The sequence below is a fragment of the Sciurus carolinensis genome, chromosome 2 (genome assembly GCF_902686445.1).
Source record: "Sciurus carolinensis chromosome 2, mSciCar1.2, whole genome shotgun sequence".
Taxonomy (NCBI): Eukaryota; Metazoa; Chordata; class Mammalia; order Rodentia; family Sciuridae; genus Sciurus; species Sciurus carolinensis.
The window spans coordinates 109092054-109112099 of NC_062214.1; the positions used below are offsets into that span (position 1 = coordinate 109092054).

A 20046-nucleotide genomic window follows, 5' to 3' on the forward strand; every position below is an offset into this window, starting at 1 on the left:
AGGGTCCTGGTTTCCATCCTCGGTTTCCCTGTCCTTGCCCCAGGCCCTGGGTGTGCTCAGAAAGGCTGCGCAGTATTGGGACAGAATGACCTTCCGGCCCTGAGTCCCTGGTGAGTTGTTATTCCAAAGATAGTGTTTGGCTAGTCTCCATCTCTGCCGAGCGCAGGACTCAGTGCAGGACTGCTATGAGGTCAGACTGCAGCAAGGGGGATTTGAGTAAAACCCAGGAAAGACCTTCCCAACTACATGTGATGTGACACCGTGAAATCGGTAACCTTAGGAGGCCCCAGGGAGTTCTCAAAACAGAAGGGGTAAATGTTTGAACCAAAGAAGAGGTGACAGTTCCAAAACCAAAGAATCAGGGAATGGGAAGGAGAACTGAGGAGGACTGGCACTGTTTTACCACTGACTGGAATGTCTGTAAAAATGGTGCTGTGAATCTGCCCATCCACCCCCTCCCCCACCGCATTCCTCCAGGTGTCTCCCCAGCCTATTTTGTACTAAAGCTTCTTTTAACCAGGATACTGAATCATTGTGTACACAGATGTACCAGACCAAAAACTTGCACTTTTTGTTGTTGTTGTTGTTGTACCATTTACCTCACACTTTGGGGATGGATGGTACAGGGTGATAGAAAGGAGCAGAGTACCTGATTCAGCAAAGTTGTCTGTTAACCACATTCTGATTGGGCAGTGTCTATATGTTAAATACCTCACAGCAATCCTGGCTAGCATGGAAGTGTATTATGGCAAAACAGCCAGTGCATTCTGCAACCAATTTGGACATGGCTCTGAAAATCTCTTTTGTAACAGAGAAAGGGAAATGAGTACTGATAGAACATTAGTTGGTGGGGTTATTTTACTCCAAATGACACATGAGGTAATGACTCCCACCCCCATTTGCAGATCCGAATATGGAAAACAGTATGAAGAGATGTGCAGGCCTCCTCTTTTGCAGTTGGAAAAGAGTGCCACATGGAGGCAGAGTCAAAATGGGTTGTGGGAATAGGTAGCAGTTTCCATAGCAACTGTAGAGCGGAGGCTTTTAACTGGCATAGGGTCTCAGAGTAAGGGTCAGCAGCAGTTAACCACAGGCTCTGCTTTCATCAAGTTTAACAAAGGATAGACAATAGATCTGAATGGTACAGGAAAGGATTGCACACTAATCAGATGGTAGCCGGGCAGAAATTCAGGCCTGTAATCTCAGCTCCTGCTAGACTTCAGTTTTATTAATTACAGCTGTAAATACAAAACTATGATAGACTAAAATCACAAATGTGTGCTGGATGAGTACTCAGCAGGAACTTTGCCAAAGGCAGACAATGTCAGAAAGGTTGGCTACATGTTTCTCTTAATTATCCTCCTTTTTCCTTGGTTAACAGTGTCCCAGTCACTGGGTGATGATTCCATTTCTCCATCATATTATCAGAAAATATTTTTAAGTGTCAGGTTGCACATACATTGTTCAGAGTGCTCTGAAAAGAAAATTGTGTTCATATCTGTGCTCCAGAATTTTACAAATAAAGGCAGAAAATACAGATGTATAAATGTATAAGGTATAGAAGGTCAAATAAAAATTAAGAAAATACATATATAAATTGTAAAGTATATTTTTACGTAATTGGTTTTTACTTATTATATGTAAACTTTTAGGAAGTGTGCTGTGGCAGAAGTCAAGTAGTTAAAGGATGTTACTCAAAGGCCTATCCAGGGGCTGGAGTTATGGCTCAGCAGTAGATCACTTGCCTGGCACGTATGCATGTGAGGTACACGTGGGCGCACAAGGTGACTATGGAGTCTATTTTCGTGTTGCATTTAACTGTCAGTCCCCTGTATTGACCACATAAGAGCTTTTGGGAACTCCTTCTGTAGCTTCTTCCATGGTCTTGTCAAGCAAGATTGGCAGATATAGTGGTACAATTAATGCTTTCAAACTATTTGTCCTGAAGGATCTTTGAATTGTGTAATGGGTCTCTTAAGGGTGTATTACTGAAGGACATGGTTAGAAGAGGAAGCCTCTAGTATAAGCTCTTGCCTTGGGCATGCACTGGAGTGGTCACAAAACAGAAGATAGAATAAAATATTAAATACTATGAAAAGTATTATATTTTGGCTGAGTTTAAACCAGTTATGGAACTCTCTGCCCTAGGCCTCTATTGGTTTGTGATATATAGTGATGAATTATGCAATAGGTAAACTAAGGAAGCACATATTTTACATAGTGGGAGAGGCATCTCTACACTTTTTCTGAAAATAACTTCATATTTTGTATTTAAGATAAAATATTGAAATTGGCTCATGAGAAAAATCAGAGCTTCATTGGAATTAATCACACTTATCTTGAGTTGTGTGTATGTATGGGAAAGGAAAACATCATAATCTTTTTAATGTTTAAGGTCTTCGTAAGATTTCAACGAGCTTTGGTAATTCATAAAGAAAAGATGCTGGTTTCTCTTCTAGCCTGATGAATGTCATTGGTTTTTCTGGGGGTTTGAGCTCGTTTGGCAGAACTCCAGCTTGCTCTGTTAGATGGTATGGTCCTATAACCAAAATATCCAAAGGGAGCTGCATGCAGCTCAGATTCCCACCCTATACTCAGTTCTGCCTATGAAGCATTCTTTATGCAGAGAGAAGCATGTTGGATTACGAGATTGCTGTGTCAGAGGCTTATCCTTGACTTTTTGGGAAAATACTGTGATTATAATGCATACCAGCAGTCATAAGGTCACCTTTTATCATGAACAGCTCATTCATCTATAAAGGCCAGATGTAAAACAACTTCTAAAAAGGTACTTAGAAAAATAATCTCTAGAAATATGAAATGGGTGAGAATACTGCATTTATTACTATGTGTGGTCCACAGAGGAGGCCCATAGTAAATATTTGTTGAATAATGTTCTTAATTATTATTTATTCACATTAGGTAAATGGGTAGGACAAAGGCACTGAATTTACTTTCCCTCCACAGAACATTGTGAAGGACAATGAAGAAATTTCCCTTTTATCCTTTACCTCACATTCTTTTATAAAGAAAGTGATTCTGAAATGTGAATAAGAAGCCTGTATGGATACCTTCTTCCTTATTCCTTCCATTAGTCTGTTAGGTGAACAGTAATGTTTGCTATGTCTCTGGCACTGTCCTTTCCTTTAGTTTGAGCAAAGCTATCTTTTATTGAAGGGGACTCAGGATTTTCTTTTCTTTTTTTTTTTTTTTTTTTTTTTTTTTTTTTTTTTGATGCTGGGGATCGAACCCAGGGCCTTGTGCTTACAAGGCAAGCACTCTACCGACTCAGCTATCTCCCCAACCCCTGAGGATTTTCTTTGAGGTGATGGTAATGATGGTGGTAGAGAGAATCCAAACCTAAGTGTGTGGTATTACTTAGTTTTGAGACCATGACTATGTGTGAATCAAATTTTGCATTTTCCTCCCAGAGTACTCCTACAAGGGGATACTCTCTGTGTGTTTCATTTGCTGGCACATAGTAAGTACTCAACAAACATTTTTGAATTAATTCTAGGCATTGTGCTAAATGTATTTATGACGTCCCACTTATTTCTCAAAATACCCCCTATAAGGTAGGGTGCTATCATTATAATTGTATAGATTGGAAAAATCAAGCGCAGAGAAGGTAAGCAACTTGCCTAAGGTCGTGTAGTTGGCAAGTGAGGAAGTCAGTTTAAGAGAAGCTGTGTTTGAGTTAGGTCATATTCCTTAAATTATTTGTGAAATGAGATGAAACCTTGTCCCACAAATAAAGTAAAGCATACAGGTAAAGGTAACTAAACACCTAGATGAGAATTAAACATTCAAGGAAAAAGGGACAGCCTGAACAGAAAGTACAAGAATAAGGGAAAGGTAAATGGTTCAGTTTGACTGAATGAAAGGGTTAATGCAGAATATTTGCAGGAGGAAATATTGGAAAGTGCAGTTGGGGCATATTATGCAGGATCTTCCAGAAAGAACTGATGAGAAAGAAGAGGAAAAGTATTTGTGATTTTGTGATATTTTAAAGTCCCCAAGATAGTAGAATGCCTTGCATATTCAAGAAATACCAGGGACCTAATGCAATTTCAGCAGAAGAGTGAGAGAAAGAGGAATAGAAGATCAGAAAGATAATAGGAGCCAGATCACATGTTAGCCAGGTGCAGTGGTGCACACCTGTAATCCCAGCAGCTCAGGAGACTGAAACAGGAGGATCTTGAGTTCAAAGCCAGCTTAGCAACAATGAGGTGCTAAGCAACTCAGTGAGACCCTGTCTCTAAATAAAATACAAAATAGGACAAGGGATGTGGCTTAGTGGTTAAGTGACTCTGAGTTCAAGCCCCAGTATTCCCCACCCCCCCAAAAAAGGAATTATAATGCACCAATAAAAAAATAAAAAGGACTGGGATTATAAGTTAATGTAGAGAGTGCCCTGGGTACTGTCCTCAATACCAACAAAACAAAACAAAACACCACACACAAAAAACCCCTATGATTCAACACATTTGCTTTGGTGAAGATTTGGTGGGAGTGGTAGCAGGTGGGGCCATCAGTTGATTTGTTTGTTTGTTTGTTTGTTTTTTAACCATGCTAAGAACTGAGTCCAGGGCCTCACAAATGCTACACCAGTGCTCTACCACTGAGCTACATTCCCAGCCCCCATCACTTGATTATACTCTCCAAAGGCAGATATCAGTGGTGCATGTTTACAGTTGCCACAAGTACATACTGCATGAATAAGTTTATATCAAATTCTAGAATAGGAAAAATTAATCTACAGTGACAGAAACAAATAAGTGGTTGCCTGGGGCTGGTTATTGATTTCAAAGGGTACAAAGGAACATTTTGGGATAATGAAAATGTTCTGTATTTGATTGGGTGGCAGCATCAGACATATGCTCACACGCATTCACACTATACATTTATCAAACTCTACATTTAAAATGGACACATTTTATTGTATGTATACCATATGTAAAGTTGGCTAAAAAACATTATGAAATACCACTTCACACTGACAATGCCAAATGTTAATGAGAACGTAGAGTACCTGAAACTCTGAAATGTTGTTAGTGTAAGTATAAAATTCTACAACCATTTTAGAGAACTGTTTGGCAGTATCTTATAAAATGAAACATGCACCCATGTTATGACCCAGCAGGTTCACTCCTAGTTATCTACCCAATAGAAATTCTTCTCAAAAAGAATTGTTGATGAACATTTGTAGTAACTTTATAATAAAACAAATCAACCCAAATATCCAGCAACAGAACTGATAAAAACAAATTTGTAATATATGTGTGCAATAGAATACAACTGAGCAATAAAAAAGAGTGAAGTACTGATACATGGCAACAACATGCAAAACGTTATATTGAGCTGGACGCAGTGACACACTACTGTGATACCAGCTACTTGGAAGGGCGATGCAGGATGATTCCAAGTTCCAAGCCAGTCTAGGAAATTTATGGGGGCCTTGTCTCAAAATAAAAAAATTAAAAGAGCTGGGGATGTAGCTTAGTGGTAAAGCACCCCTAGGTTCAATCCCCAGAAGAATAAAAATTCTATGGTGCACAAAAGAAACTGGCTACCAAAAACTACACACTGTTATAATTCCACTTATATAAAATTGTAGAGAATGGGGATGTAGCTCATTAGTGCAGTGCTTACCTAGCATTTGTGAGGCCCTAGGTTTAATTCCCAGCATTACAAAAATTAAAATAACAATAAATAAAATATAGTAACTTGTCTTTTTTTTCCCCTCATTACTGGGTGTCAAACCCAGTATGATAGATAAGCTCTTTTCCTCTGAGCTACATCCCCAGCCCTTAACTGCACTTTGTGTGTGTGTGTGTGTGTATGGGTGTGTGGTACTGGAGACTGAACCCAGGGGTTCTCTACCACTGATCTACAGCTGTAGCCCTTTGCTAGTTTTTATTTTGAGACAGGGTCTTGCTAAGACTGGCCTTGAAACTCAAAAAACTCTACACCAAGAATGCAAATAATCCAATTGACAAATGGGCTAAGGAAATGAATAGACACTTCACAGAAGAAGATCTACAAGCAATCAACAAACATATGGAAAAATGTTCAACATCTCTAGTAATAAGAGAAATGCAAATCAAAACCACCCTAAGATTCCATCTCACCCCAATTAGAATGGCGATTATCAAGAATACAAGCAACAACAGGTGTTGGCGAGGATGTGGGGAGAAAGGTACACTCTTACATTGCTGGTGGGGATGCAAATTAGTGCAGCCACTCTGGAAAGCAGTGTGGAGACTCCTTAGAAAACTTGGAATGGAACCACCATTTGACCCAGCTATCCCACTCCTTGGCCTATACCCAAAGGACTTAAAATCAGCATATTACAGAGATACAGCCACATCAATGTTCATAGCTGCTCAGTTCACAATAGCCAGATTGTGGAACCAACCTAGATGTCCTTCAATTGATGAATGGATAAAGAAACTGTGGTATATATATACAATGGAATATTACTCAGCCATAAAGAATGATAAAACTATGGCATTTGCAGGCAAATGGATGAAACTGGAGAATATCATGCTAAGTGAGATAAGCCAATCTCAAAAAACCAAAGGACGAATGATATCGCTAATAAGTGGATGATGACACATAATGGGGAGTGGGAGGGGTTAGTGTTAGGGTTAGAGTTAGGGTTAGGGAGGGGGACAAGAATGGAGGAAGGAAGGACTGTATAGAGGGAAAAGAGGGGTGGGAGGGGTGGGGGGGAAGGGGAAAAAATAACAGAATGAATCAAACAACATTACCCTATGTAAATTTATGATTACACAAATGGTATGCCTTTACGCCATGTACAAACAGAGAAACAACATGTATCCCATTTGTTTACAATTAAAAAAAAAAAAAAAAAGAATAAATGCAAAAAAAAAAAAAAAGACTGGCCTTGAACTTGCAATCCTCCTGACAGCTTCCTGGATTGTTGGGATTATAGATAAATGCCACTGGGCCCAGCTTAACTATCCATCCTTCCTTCCTTCCTTCCTTTCCCCATCCCTTGCTCCCTCCCTCCCTCGCTTCTTCCCTTCCTCAGCACTGGGGATTGAACCCAGAGCCTTAAGTGCTCTGAGCTATATCTCCAGCCTAACTATACTAATTTTTAAAAAAATATTTATTTTTTAGTTGCAGGTGGACACAATACCTTTATTTATTTTTTATTTTTCTCTGGTGCTGAGAATCGAACCCAGTGCCTCACACCTGCTAGGTGAGCACTCTACCACTGAGTCACAACCAATCCTGTACTAATTTTTAATGAGATATGCCCTAAGGAAAAAATCAACTACAAAGAAATGTTAAACTGCTTTCATTGGTTTTCTCATTAGTAATACATTTTTTTTACCCTTGAGCTAATATATATTTAGTAAACCAAAGCAAAAAAAAATTATGTTAATGTTATCAGGAACCAAGATGATCTTAAGAGAAAAAGCTACAAATATAAAATCAAAGAAGCAGAGTAAAATCCCTGAAATCCCAAAATTTAATCGGAGAAACTAAACAATGACCTATCTTGTAGCAATCAGCGAGCATTCTAACCATCCAGATTGGAATCCCTAAATATCACTTTCTTCTAAAATGAACTGAGACTTTAGAGAAACATCTGATTCTAGACCTGGGGCAGGAATTATCCAAATTGAACATCCATCTTGTTATACCAGAAAGCAAAGAAGCTATGAAAGACTACTAGAATCACTTCAAAAAGGGCTCTGGAGCTAACCTGAAGGGATACCCCCAAAGACAGGGTGATATACATTTCAAAATGAATAACTACAGTACCTGTAAAAACAATGAATAATAACATACCATATTTGAATTGAAAAATATCAAATATGTTAAATTCATGAGTGCATAATTATTCTAAAAAAATTGGTCATCTTTGGAGTATGCTAGATAACCAACTCATATTTTTGAAAACTAGTAAATAAAGGGACAAAAATCAAGCATTTATCACAACTTTCCTTAAGTAATCAACTACCTGATGAGGAGAAAATTCTTTTTTATACAATTCCAGCTAATAAATGAACATAGCATATGAAAATTAGAATATCAACATTTTGTTGCCCCTTGTGAAAAATGTGGCAACATTTGAACCTACTAATCAATTTTAACAAAACTGAAATATATTCAATCAAATGTTAATTATGTGCCTCCTGTTGGGTTGAAATAGAAGGTATAGCTGGGCAGTGGATCAGGAGGCTGAGGCAGGAGGATTAAACCTCCAGCCTCAACAATGTGGTGAGGCCCTAAGCAACTTAGTGAGACCCTGTCTCAAAATAAAAAATAAAAAATGGCTGAGGATGTGTCTCAGTTTTAAAGTGCCCCTGGGTTCAATCCCCAGTACCAAAACAAACAAAAAAAAAGTGTAGGATACCACTTATGTATTTTTTTTTTTGTATTGTAATGTGCATATATTTAATCATATAAGTATGCTTTTTTATTCTTTTTTAGTTACACATGACAGTAGAATGTATTTTGACAGACATGCATGGAGTATAGCTGTCCATTCTTGCGGTTGTACATGATGTGGAGTCACACGGGTTGTGTATTCATACATGAACATAGGAAAGTTCTGATTAATTCTACTGTCTTTTATGATGTATTCTTGCAAAAAAAAAAAAAGGAACATGAATCTGAAAAAGTTTGGTAGTTTTGGTTTTTTTGTTTGTTTCTTTTCCTTTTTTTTGGTGCTGGCGATTGAACTCAGGGCCTTGTGCATGCGAGGCAGGCACTCTGCCAACTGACTTATATCCTCAGCCTCTGAAGAAGTTTTTATATCTAATTCCCCACAATTTTAAGCATGTTGACTTAGAGATGTCAATTTGCTACCTAAGTGGGGAATTATTATATATAATGTCATTATTATATATAACATGTTTGGGATTTGTATATATTTATAATTATATATATTTTTATATATGTAAGTTCAGGATTTTGGAGAGGTATGTCTGAAGATATAAAGTTGGGAGACTCTGACACATTGATGGTATTTATGACAATGAGCTGAATGAGATCTAGAAAGGAACAAGAGTAAACCAGGCACAGCGGCACATGTCTGTAATCCCATTGACTCAGGAGGCTGAAGCAGGAGGATTGCAGATTTCAGGTCAGCCTGAGCAGTTTAGGGAGACCCTGTCTTAAAATAAAAAATAAAAGCGGGTAGGGATGTAGCTTAGTGGTAGAATGCCCTGAATACCATCCCCAGTACTGGGGTGGGGCAGGGGAGTTGGAGTAAATAGAACTTTAAAGTATTATAAGTGCTCAGGAAATATATTCATGATAACCATATGATTAAAATTCTTTCTTTTGACTTCTTAAAATTTCTGCAGCATTTTTATTGTATCTCGTATCATAATTTGTATAAATGTCTTATCTCCTCTATAAATTGTAAGTTTCTTGAAGGTAGCAATTGAATCTTGTTTATGCATTGCTTCCTATCCACTATTACCATGGAATCAAAATGGTGCCTTGCATGTAAGTGAATTGAAATTAATAAACAAACTTGAGTTCATAGATAAATTTTTGATCGGGGTTATGGTTTTTCTGACCTGCTCAGGCATAAAGTTCATGAGACTCCCTATGTAATAAGCTCATATGTGAACAGGGCCGTGGTGTGTTACTGTTCTTGCCACTAGCTCTATACTTGTTAGCACACTAGCTCTGTACTATCCACATCAGCTTTTTAGACCCAGTGTGGTTGAGATAACTCTAAATAGAAAAAAGGGGCAACAATAAGGTGGGAAGTAGGATCCAAGTCTAGACACCATGTGCACATGACTTTTTCTTAAAAAGTTTTTTAGATGTTGATAGACCTTTATTTTATTCATTTATTTATATGTGGTGCTAAGAATCAAACCCAATGCCCTACACATGCTAGGTAAGCACTCTACCACTGAGCCACAACCCCAGCCCTGCACATGACTTTATGTAAACACATATTTACTTCAGAAGAGTAGTTTACTGTGTTCTCTGAAGATCTGTTCTCTTATTATTTAGATTTCTCAGTCCCAGAATATAAAAATTCCCTTTTCCCCATCAGGACTTAAAGAGTATAGCAGTGGCTGTTTTTTTGTTTTGTTTTGTTTTGTTTTTTTAATCTATAAGACAAACTTTTCTCACCTTCTACTATACTGGCTATAATTCCTGAGTTTCCAAAAGCTCTAAGAACATTCCTTCTCTTGTTCTCATTTTATTGCTGTTAAGTATAGGTACTAAGTCTGCCCAGCTCCAATCTTAGATTTGGTACCACTCTTTTTTTTTTTTTTTTTTTCTTTTCTTTTTACACAACTACAGTGAAAGTACCAAGATCAGAAAAATAACATTGGCTCAGTACTATTTCATAATTTACAGTCTTTATTCAAATATCACCTGTATTCCCATTAGAGTGATTTATACAAGAAGGAAAACCAAATTCATGTCTAGAATTCAATTCTGGATCACATGTTTCATTTAATGATCTTGTCTGTGTAGTCTTCCCAAGTCTTGAAAAGTTCTTCAGCCTTTCTTCACCATTCCTTCCCTCCCCCCAACTTTTTTTTTTTCTGAGATGAGATCTCTCTGTTTCCCAGGCTGACCTTGAACTCCTGGGTCCAAGAGATTTTCCTCTCTCAGCCTCCCAAATAACTGTGACTACAGGCTCACACTGCAGTGCTTGACTTTCTTTGCCATTCTTGATCTCTTTCTCTCTCTCTCTCTGAAGAATATGGGTATTAATTTGTAGAGCACTTATCAATTTGGATATTTCTTCATGATCAGATTCAGATTATGTGTTTTGGGCAGGAATACAATTAAAGTGATGTTGTATCCTTCTCAGTGTATCACACTCAAGTGATACCTGATAGTATTTTGTCACCTTACTGGTGATGTTATTTGGAATCACTTGGTTGAGTTTGTGAATACCAGGTTTCCTCACTGCAAATTTATGATTTTTAAAAATAATTCAGTACCTCCTAGGGAAATAGTTTGAGACCATGTATATATCTTCTTTTTATCACATTATGAGTTTTAGCATCAATTATATTTATTTTGGATCATCTTTGTTGTGAAATATAACACACAGTAAAAAAATGTACAAATTTATGAGTTATAAATAGTAAACCTAGTGTTCTCCAGATATGTCTGTGTCATAGCATGTTGATACCACTCCTTTTTTTGGGGGGGTGTGGGGTGGTGCTAGGGATTAAACCCAGGGTTGCTTAACCACTGAACCACATCCCTAGCCCTTTCTTATATTTTATTTAGGGACAGGGTCTCTCTGAGTTGCTGAGGGCCTTACTGAGTTGCTGAGGCTGGCTTTGAACTTGTGATCCTCCTGCCTCAGCCTTCTGAGCTGCTGGGATTACAGGAGTGTGCCATGTCACCTGGCTGCATGTTGGTACCACTCTTCATTCTGATCCTGTAATCTTGGCTTTAGGGATTGGAAAGTTGAAATAGAGGAGGCGAGCCAGGAACTTTTGAGTCATTGGTAGATAATTTTAAGGAGAAGGGAATCACAAATGCATCGCATGCTACAGAGGTAAAATGATAAGGTAATTTGACAAATTTCAGAATCAGTCATTATGCAACCTTTTAAAGTAACCACTTTTGCCTGAAAAGTGTGCTAAGCACTACATTTAGGACTATTGAAGCCAGCTTGCAAACGGTTTCAGGAGTTATCAGTATGGAGAAATCAGTATGCAGGGAAATGAAAGAAGAAAGCCTGAGAGCTTGATAAAAATGCAGAGTGAGGGGGCGATTTTACTGGGATGTGGGGATTTGAATACTTCTATGAGGTGCTGACGATATAGCCCATCACGTAGAGTACCTGCCTTGCATGCTGGAGGCCCAGGTTCGAGTCACCAGCACTGTTAGATTGCGGAAATAACAAACAAACAAATGAATACTTCTATGAGAAGAGAAAAGAAGCTAGAAAAGGGATGGGAGGTTGGGGAAATGGCACTCTCTATTGATATTCAAATAGGCAAAGGTTCTGGGCTCTCCCCTCCCCCATATTACAAGTGTCTGTTTCTACCTTTCTGTTTTCAGGTAAGTGGCTCCTGATAGGGTTGAGCTCTTTGGTCTACATATTTGAAACGGTGGAAGAAAGGACACTGCAGCTAATACACAGTAAAAACTGTGCTTGGTATCCTGTGTCTAACACGGATTCACACTAAGAGGATCCATTAGCTCACTGAACACAAAATGAGGACATCAAAAAGAGTTGCTGTGTGCTGCTTTGACACATTGCCTTCAGAATCTCATCTATGCTTGGGACATGACAGATTGGAGCTCTGGAAAGGTTCAGAAAGTGATTAAACTGAACAAGGGTGATAAAATGTAATACTACAGACATACAGTGGAATATTATTCAGCCTTAAAAAAGAAGAAAACTATAGACTACAACATGGATTACTGATGATATGCTCAGTGAAATAAGCCAGACACAAAAGGACAAATATATTTACACTTTTGTAGGATAACTACAATAGGCAAATTCATAGAGACAGAAGGTAGGATGGTAGTTGCCAGGGGCTTTGGGTAGAGGAGAATGGGGAGTTAGTGATTCAAATAGGCAAAGGTTCTGGGCTCTCCCCTCCCCCATATTACAAGTGTCTGTTTCTACCTTTCTGTTTTCAGGTAAGTGGCTCCTGATAGGGTTGAGCTATCAAGACTGTTTTCCTTTGAGAAGATGAAAAAATTCTGGAGATGTAATAATATATTCATTACCTTCTGAATTGTATGCTTAAATGATAAATTTTAAGTTATATACCCTTTTTACCATGATTAAAAAATGAATATCAGCATAGCAAAATGTTAATGTGTGAATCTAGGTGGAGGGTTCATGCGAGGCCACTATTATACCTTTTTTTGTTATACTCTTGTTGCAGCTTTCCTGTTGTTTTGAAATTTTTTCAATAGAAAATATTTGCTTAAGAAAATTATTAGGAGGAAGTTCTATAGAGATAAGATACCTATATCAGCTGGGAATGTATCAGCTGCAGGTGTCACAGGTATCTACAGTTGTACCAGCCTAGAGACTGAAGGTTAATATAGTTAATTAACTGCCTTAAGTAAGTTTGCTTTCACATCTTAATTATATCATCACCTCTTTGTTGACTTACCTCCTTCATGAGGATGTGGAATTGAAAACTTTTCAGTTTCTCCTGTTTTCTTCACATTATTTTAATTATAAATTTTTAGAAACATTTATATGCAGTCTTTGAATAACAGTACATTACAAAACATACACACAAAAAGTCTTTATGTCAACTGTTTAGCAGTTTGTCACCACTCATCCTCATTTACGGATATAAAAAAACTTATGAAGTTATACAGACTAGGTTCAAATTCTACTCTTACTAGCTCTGAGACATTGTGCAATTTTTTCATCTCTCTCCTTGCTCTGCTCATCTCTAACCCTCATAGAGCTATGTGGCTATTAGGTAACATAATATAAAGCAGCAAAGTACTTGCCACATAGAAAAGTGTAGTAAATGTTATTAGTTTTATCACTGGTATATAACAGGCCATGATCTTGTAGATTCAAGTGCAATGGAAGGCACCCTAGGGATCAGAATCAGTTACAGAGTAACTGTTGGTCAGCTAGTAATACCTTACTATTACAACTTAAAAGGGATATATAATTGTTTTCCTTATCATTAAATTCAGCACTTGTCATATCCTCAATAGAGTTTTCTGCCACTGAGCTCCAAACTGTATTTCCAGAGGAAAATGATGAAGCAAATTTAAAGTCTGATGAATAGTACCTGTAAGAACTGGCTGGTGTTCTTTTTGCTTAGAGAAGACTATGAGGGGACCTCAGAAGAACACTGATAAACCAAGTAATGTATTTATGTTTGTTTGGTTGAGATTTATTGTGAAATTATAAGACCAAATGAGATGATCCCAACTTGGTGTGAGTCTATCCAGGTTTTAGACATGCTAGTTAAAGACAACATGAGAGGAAATGGTTTTAAGATCTAGAAGGAAGTATGAGTAGGAGAAAAGTTTCTGACGATGAGGTGTGTTAAATTTTAAAGTAATTTAACATAGGGACTAATAGAATTTTCTTCTTTGAGAGGACTTTAAAGGTAGATTAGATTTCTCTGTGTGTGAGGTGGCTTAGATAAAGATATACTTGTAGGTAGGTAGATGTGCTGATGATACTTTGCAGTTTAGTAGTCAATAAAGGCCTTTGACTTACCTGTCAGCATTTAGTCACAACCTCAGTAGGTAACCATTTTGCCTGTATTTTCTGATATTTCCAAGTAATTTAATGATTAATTTTATTGCCACACTGCCTAACAAGGAAGTCACAGTTTTTCTTCACAGTTTTTTTTTAAACTCTTGATTTTTTTTTTTTTTTTGCAGTACTAGGGATTGATAAACTTGATTTTTTGGTAATGAAAATGGCTCAGGCTCATTTATTTATTTTTAGTCATGTTTATTGAGGTTTAAATCACCTGTTTTCTTTCTTTCTTCTTCTTTCTTCTTTTCTTTCTTTCTTTCTTTCTTTCATTCTTTTTTAGAAAAAACCACAGGACTTTATTGTTCCACTCACAAAGGCCAAATCTTTACATGGCAGTGGAGCAAGTTCTGACAGTGTAGAAGGGCCCCCACTTGCTAGCAATGAGAGGGTTCCACAGGACCATAGTGACAGATTCCTGCTCAGAAACACCTTGGAGAGATAGCTGTCCTTGTTGAATGGTTTGGACAACTACTTGCGCTTGCTGCCCTTGCTGCATCTTCACATTTTTTGCACCATGTTGCAGTGTTTTTTAGTTTTATGTTTTTGATAAACAGTTGTTTGTTGATAGTCAGGAAGGCCTATTTGTTTATGTCTAGTTAGTGTTACATCACTATGCTAGGAATTAAAAGAGCCTGATCCTTTTGGGATTGCATTTATTTGGTCACTGGTCTTCTGCTGCATGGGAGTGGAGAAAGAGAGGAGACAATTATAAATGATTTTAAGATTAAGAAGTGAAATGTGTCTCTTGTGTGGTTCATTTCATTTTTTGTCTACCAATGGAACAGTCTAGGGTCCCTAATTATATTCTAGTTACACTAATAATAGATTCTAGATTTTTTAAAAAGATGATTTCATTTTAGAGTCAGTCTTTCGTTCACAGAAGTAACATATACTCGGTCAACATACTTTTGGTTTGAAAAATGTGATTACCATAATTTATAGCAGCAGGAAGAAAATTGGTAGGAAGCTTCACTTTAGCTTATTCCCTCAAATGCCAAATTGGGCATTTATAGAAATGGAGAATCATGTTTGGGTTGTGCCTAAATAATTCTGAGCCTGGGGTACAGACAGAAAACTACCTCCTATTGACTGCCTACTGTGTATATAGTTGGCATTGTGCTAGGTGCTTTCTCTACTGACAGCTGTTCTGGCTAGAATTCTATTCTAGATTCACCCGCCATTTAAATTGAAACAACAACAACAACAAAACAAACACACACATATGCCTTATGGCGTCTAGTTCATTAATAGTTCTAACAGCTGCCACACCCTCTATAAGACCCTGGCATCATAATTAGAATAATTTAATCTCCGGGCTTGGTGGACCTTTGAGGTCATAGAGTGAGACAGGGTGACAGCTGTTCTCTTTACCACTGATTTGAGAATCACAATAGTCAATTCTCTCAATGGGAGGTGCAAAACATGTCTGGGGCTGTAGTCTCTGTAGGCCATGATCCCATAAAATAAAGGGCGAAGATAAACAAATGAAACCTTGAAATACCTTCCAGGCTGGAAAGGGCAATGGGAAGAAATATGGCTTATTGAGGCCCTCGGACAATGTAAGAAAACAAAAACAATCAAACATAACACACAAAAACTGAAACTGGCAGAGATGTAAGGTGAGAAGGTTCAGGCCCCTTGAATTAAGGGAGAGGCCCACAAAAGGGATTCTGATTGACATTGGTAAATCCCAAAGATCCTTCCTTCTCATCAGCTCTGGAGGTACTAGCTGTCCTCAATCATCCTCTTTGCCCTTTTATTATGGGAAAGCCGGGAAACTCTCCTTTTCCACGGAATAGAGGGAAGGGGCCTCAAGGTGCAAGAACGATAGAGAGCAGGAAGAGATTCTCAAGTGTCTGAGTAGTGGAAGATACAATCGTCCTGGAGACTGGAGAATAGATTTCATGCCCTCTCAAGGTCCCTTCAGTTCAAGGATACTGTCATTCTCTGGCGGAGCTAAGGGGAGGGCCTGCAACGTCCATGCTGCCATGGAAACGCGCCGCCGTGTTCCTTTTTCTTACGTTGGGGCAGGGCACCCCGCCTCAGCCACCTATCATTCACAGGCTTTCTTGAGTGGCGGGCAGCAGCAGCGAATGGGCGATCCGATACTGCGTGACGCGACGGGAAAAGGGGGAGTTCGCGGCCGGTGGCGGCGGTGGCGACAGCGGCGACCTGGGGATAGAACTGGAGGGACCTGGGGAACGTGCAGAGACCTCTAGCTCGAGCGCGAGGGACCTCCCGCCGGGATGCCTGGTACTGCTTGGAAAAAAATGGGGGCTCTGTTGGCTCTGAAGGCTAGGGTTTCGGGTCTGAAGGGATGGCTGACCGGAGGGGGCGGGGTGGCAAGCATGGCGGCGGTGACGGGGAAGGGGTTGGAGGACCCTGAGGAGGGGGTGGGGAAGCCAGCGGGGAAGGCTGAGTGGTCGTGAGGGAGCGTGAAGGGCTGTGGGGTGTTCCAGCGAACAGAGGTTACAAAGCAGCGTTTGCGGGGCGGTAGAGGCGGCAGAAGAACGTAGGGAGAGTTGTGGGGGGGATGGAAAAAGGGGCGGGGAGAGTAGAGGTTAGGAAGGAGGGGAAAGGGTTTCTATGAGAAGGTGATGGAAGAGAAGAGGGAGGGAAAGATAGGACGGCTTATTGTAAATAGCGAGGAAACGGGAGCTTAAGAGATGTAATAGGAAAGTGCTTGCAGCGATTACAAATATAGTGTTCGAAGGAACCCTGTACTGGTCCCCTTCCCAGCCCTGGTACTTCCGCCCCATTATTTAGTCTTGGATTGTGTGAGGAAGGCGCTTGTAGGTTACAGAGAACCGATCTTTTGTTATTCCATTCCAGGGGAGCAGATGGACCCTACTGGAAGTCAGTTGGATTCAGATTTCTCTCAGCAAGATACCCCTTGCCTGATAATTGAAGATTCTCAGCCTGAAAGCCAGGTTCTAGAAGATGATTCTGGTTCTCACTTCAGTATGCTGTCTCGACACCTTCCTAATCTACAGACGCACAAAGAGAACCCTGTGTTGGTGAGTGATACCTAGTTTAAAAATGATGGAGCAGATTCAGCTCAACCAATGATGGAACTCCAATGATGGAGCCCAATTCAGCCCAACCAGCATACATAGTACTTAGAAGATCACTATCTTTTGGATAAAGTTGGTTGGAAAAATGAAATCAACATGTTAATAAAAAAGTCGTCTCATTTTGGATTGTTTAGTATATTTTGGGGATATTATATATGTGTATTTCCTAGGATGTTGTGTCCAATCCTGAACAAGCTGCTGGAGAAGAACAAGAAAACAGTAATAGTGGGTTCACTGAACATTTGAAAGACAAGGCTGCAGGTGAGGTGCTTAAGCTATCAGTCCCTTTTGCTTTTTTTTTTTTAAGGTGCTGTTGGAGCAGAGTGGGTTAAATATTATATGGTTGGATGAATGTATGTAAGGAAGCCTAGTGCAGTATCTGGTGCTTAGTGAACATTCAAAAATTCATGGTGTTCTGATGTGACTGATTAGATTGGTATTATCTGAATTCCTAAATTTGTATTAAAATTTGTTGGTAAATGCCTTTTGTGCTAATAGCCCATTATTTTTTTCAGTCCCTGTGGATTCTTCTCATTTGGATACATGTGGTTCCATCAGTCAAGTCATTGAACAGTTACCTCAGCCAAACAGGACAAGCAGGTATATAAATGTTTGAGGGAGTTTATTTAAATTTATTAAGGGATGAATGCTCATCAGCACCTGTTGCCTCATCCCAAGGATAAATGAATTAATCTTTTTGTGAATTAGGGAATGGGTTTTAAGGATTGTATAGGTAGTATTGTATTAGTACTGATATTGGGAATCTCTTTTGCAAAGGTAAATTTTTATAGCTGAGTGTTCAAATTTTGAGTATCCTGTCTTGTGCATGTGAAACAGAATAAGCATTCCTCATTCTTAGTAAAGATATAACTTCTTAGAAGAAAGAATTAAAGTGTATTATCAAAACTGTTAGGCACAAGGTGCAGTGGCCCACGCCTATAATCCCAGCGGCTTGGGAGGCTGAGGCAAGTGGGCTGTGAGTTCAAAGTCATCTTCAACTTAGTGAGGCCCTAAGCAACTCAGCGAGACCCTGTCTCTAAATAAAATATAAAAAGGGCTGGGGATGTGGCTCAGTGGTTAAGTGCCTCTGGGTCCATCCCTGGTATAAACAACAACAACAACAACAACATAAACCTTTTAGGCATGCTTTTTATCAACCAACCCAAGTCACCTCACCAGTTTTAGATCCAAAATGTTTAAATTGTACCTAAAACAGTGTTCATTTGCTTTGCCCATTTTTTGAGTTCATCCTCTGTGATAGGCCTTATGTTTGATGTTTGACATATAATTTCATTTTAATTTTATCCATAAAGCAACTGTACAATGAAGACATTGTATGTCTTCTATTATGTAGTAGAGGAAACTGATGGGTGAAGAAGTTAAATAACTTCCTCTAGAATATATTGGTAGTAGGTGACAGAGCTAGGCTTTGAATCTGTTCCTTCTGATTCAAATGCTTTTCCTTTTTAACTATTTGGTGCTTCTTTGTCTTCTGTCCCAATTCTCTTAAGGTCAAAGAAGAGCACAGACAACTCCATGAGTCTTGAGGTGTCAGGGTATAAAGAGGAGATAGTAAGAGGGGACTCTCAGCTTGAGATGATGGAAGACTTGTTCTAACTTTTTTAAAATATAACTTTATTCTATTTGTCTTATTTATTTATTATTTTATGTGATGCGGAGGATCAAATCCAGTGACTCACACATGCTAGGCAAATGCTCTACCACCGAGCCACAACCCTAGTCCCAAGACTTGTTTTATCTTAAAAAGAAGTGCTTTTTTTCTGTGTATTTTATACTCTGTGTTTGCACATAAATTTCTTCCATATCAAGTAAAAATGAATGCTTCAGAAGAGTCTGAAAACTGGTGAACTCAGTTTTTATTTGGCCCACACATGGTAAAATATATTTTAATTAATTGGCAAAATCTAAAAATGGGGAAATTTGTCATAAAACCTGAATTTCTGGTTTCCAATTACTGGTTTATTGGCAACAGTTGGTTGGAACTCTGAGTAGCAGCCAACCTCCCCTACATGAAGCATGAGAGTGCTATGGTTTTCCATAGTCCCTACAAATCACTGAGGAGAGGTTGGACACTGAAGAGAGGTGTTCCTTTGTCATTTATCATGGTGCATCTGCTTTTGTTCCTATGTTCAGCTGCTTTACTCATCTTCGTTATTTTGCTTTGCTTTCTAGGCATTTGAGTTTATAGTATCCCTTTAGGAATACATTCTAGGCTTAGCTGTGTTTTTATGCTAAGCACCCTTAGCCATGAAAAGGGGAGACTGGAAACATGCTACCTCCATTGTGAATGAAGGGGTATTGTCTGAGAAGTTCCATTCTACTTCATTTTCTTTTCTGCATCATTGTTTCTCTAAAAAGAGATTGAATTACTATCTTCAATAATGTGCTGGCACTGTGGCATGTACTTTAAAGGGATTTTGTTTTCATGGATCTTATAATTTAATAGGGGAAACAAATTTAAACAAGTCATTACATAAGTAGCTCTTCAGTTAAAATTGTGACCATTGTAAAGAGGAAAAAAATATAGAAAACCTAATATGGGACTAAGGGAATACCTTTTTGGGAATGCAATTTAAACAATTCACATGAATTTGCTAGGAATAGTTGAAGGGCTGAGGAAAAGCTTGCAGTGTGAGAGGAGGAACTTGAGGCTGATTCCCAAAGATTGAAATTTCTTTAAAACATATACATTGATGATGAATTTAT

General features: G+C 38.7%; 1 protein-coding gene across 5 annotated transcripts in view; it reads left to right on the top strand.

Annotated features, from left to right (window-relative positions):
- The first annotated feature begins 1 nt into the window (after position 1).
- Tp53bp1 (tumor protein p53 binding protein 1) overlaps positions 2-20046 on the top strand; it is a 90991-nt gene continuing 70946 nt past the window's right edge. For 4 of the 5 annotated variants that reach the window (XM_047539467.1, XM_047539469.1, XM_047539468.1 and 1 more), the window contains exons 1-5: positions 6-110; positions 16309-16498; positions 17078-17262; positions 17490-17580; positions 17835-17919. In XM_047539467.1, coding sequence (XP_047395423.1) covers positions 16492-16498; positions 17078-17262; positions 17490-17580; positions 17835-17919 — 368 coding nt within the window. In that variant the 5' untranslated portion in view covers positions 6-110; positions 16309-16491. Of the gene's footprint in view, positions 111-16308; positions 16499-17077; positions 17263-17489; positions 17581-17834; positions 17920-20046 lie in introns of all 5 variants that reach the window. The other variant, XM_047539471.1, reaches the window with a different exon arrangement.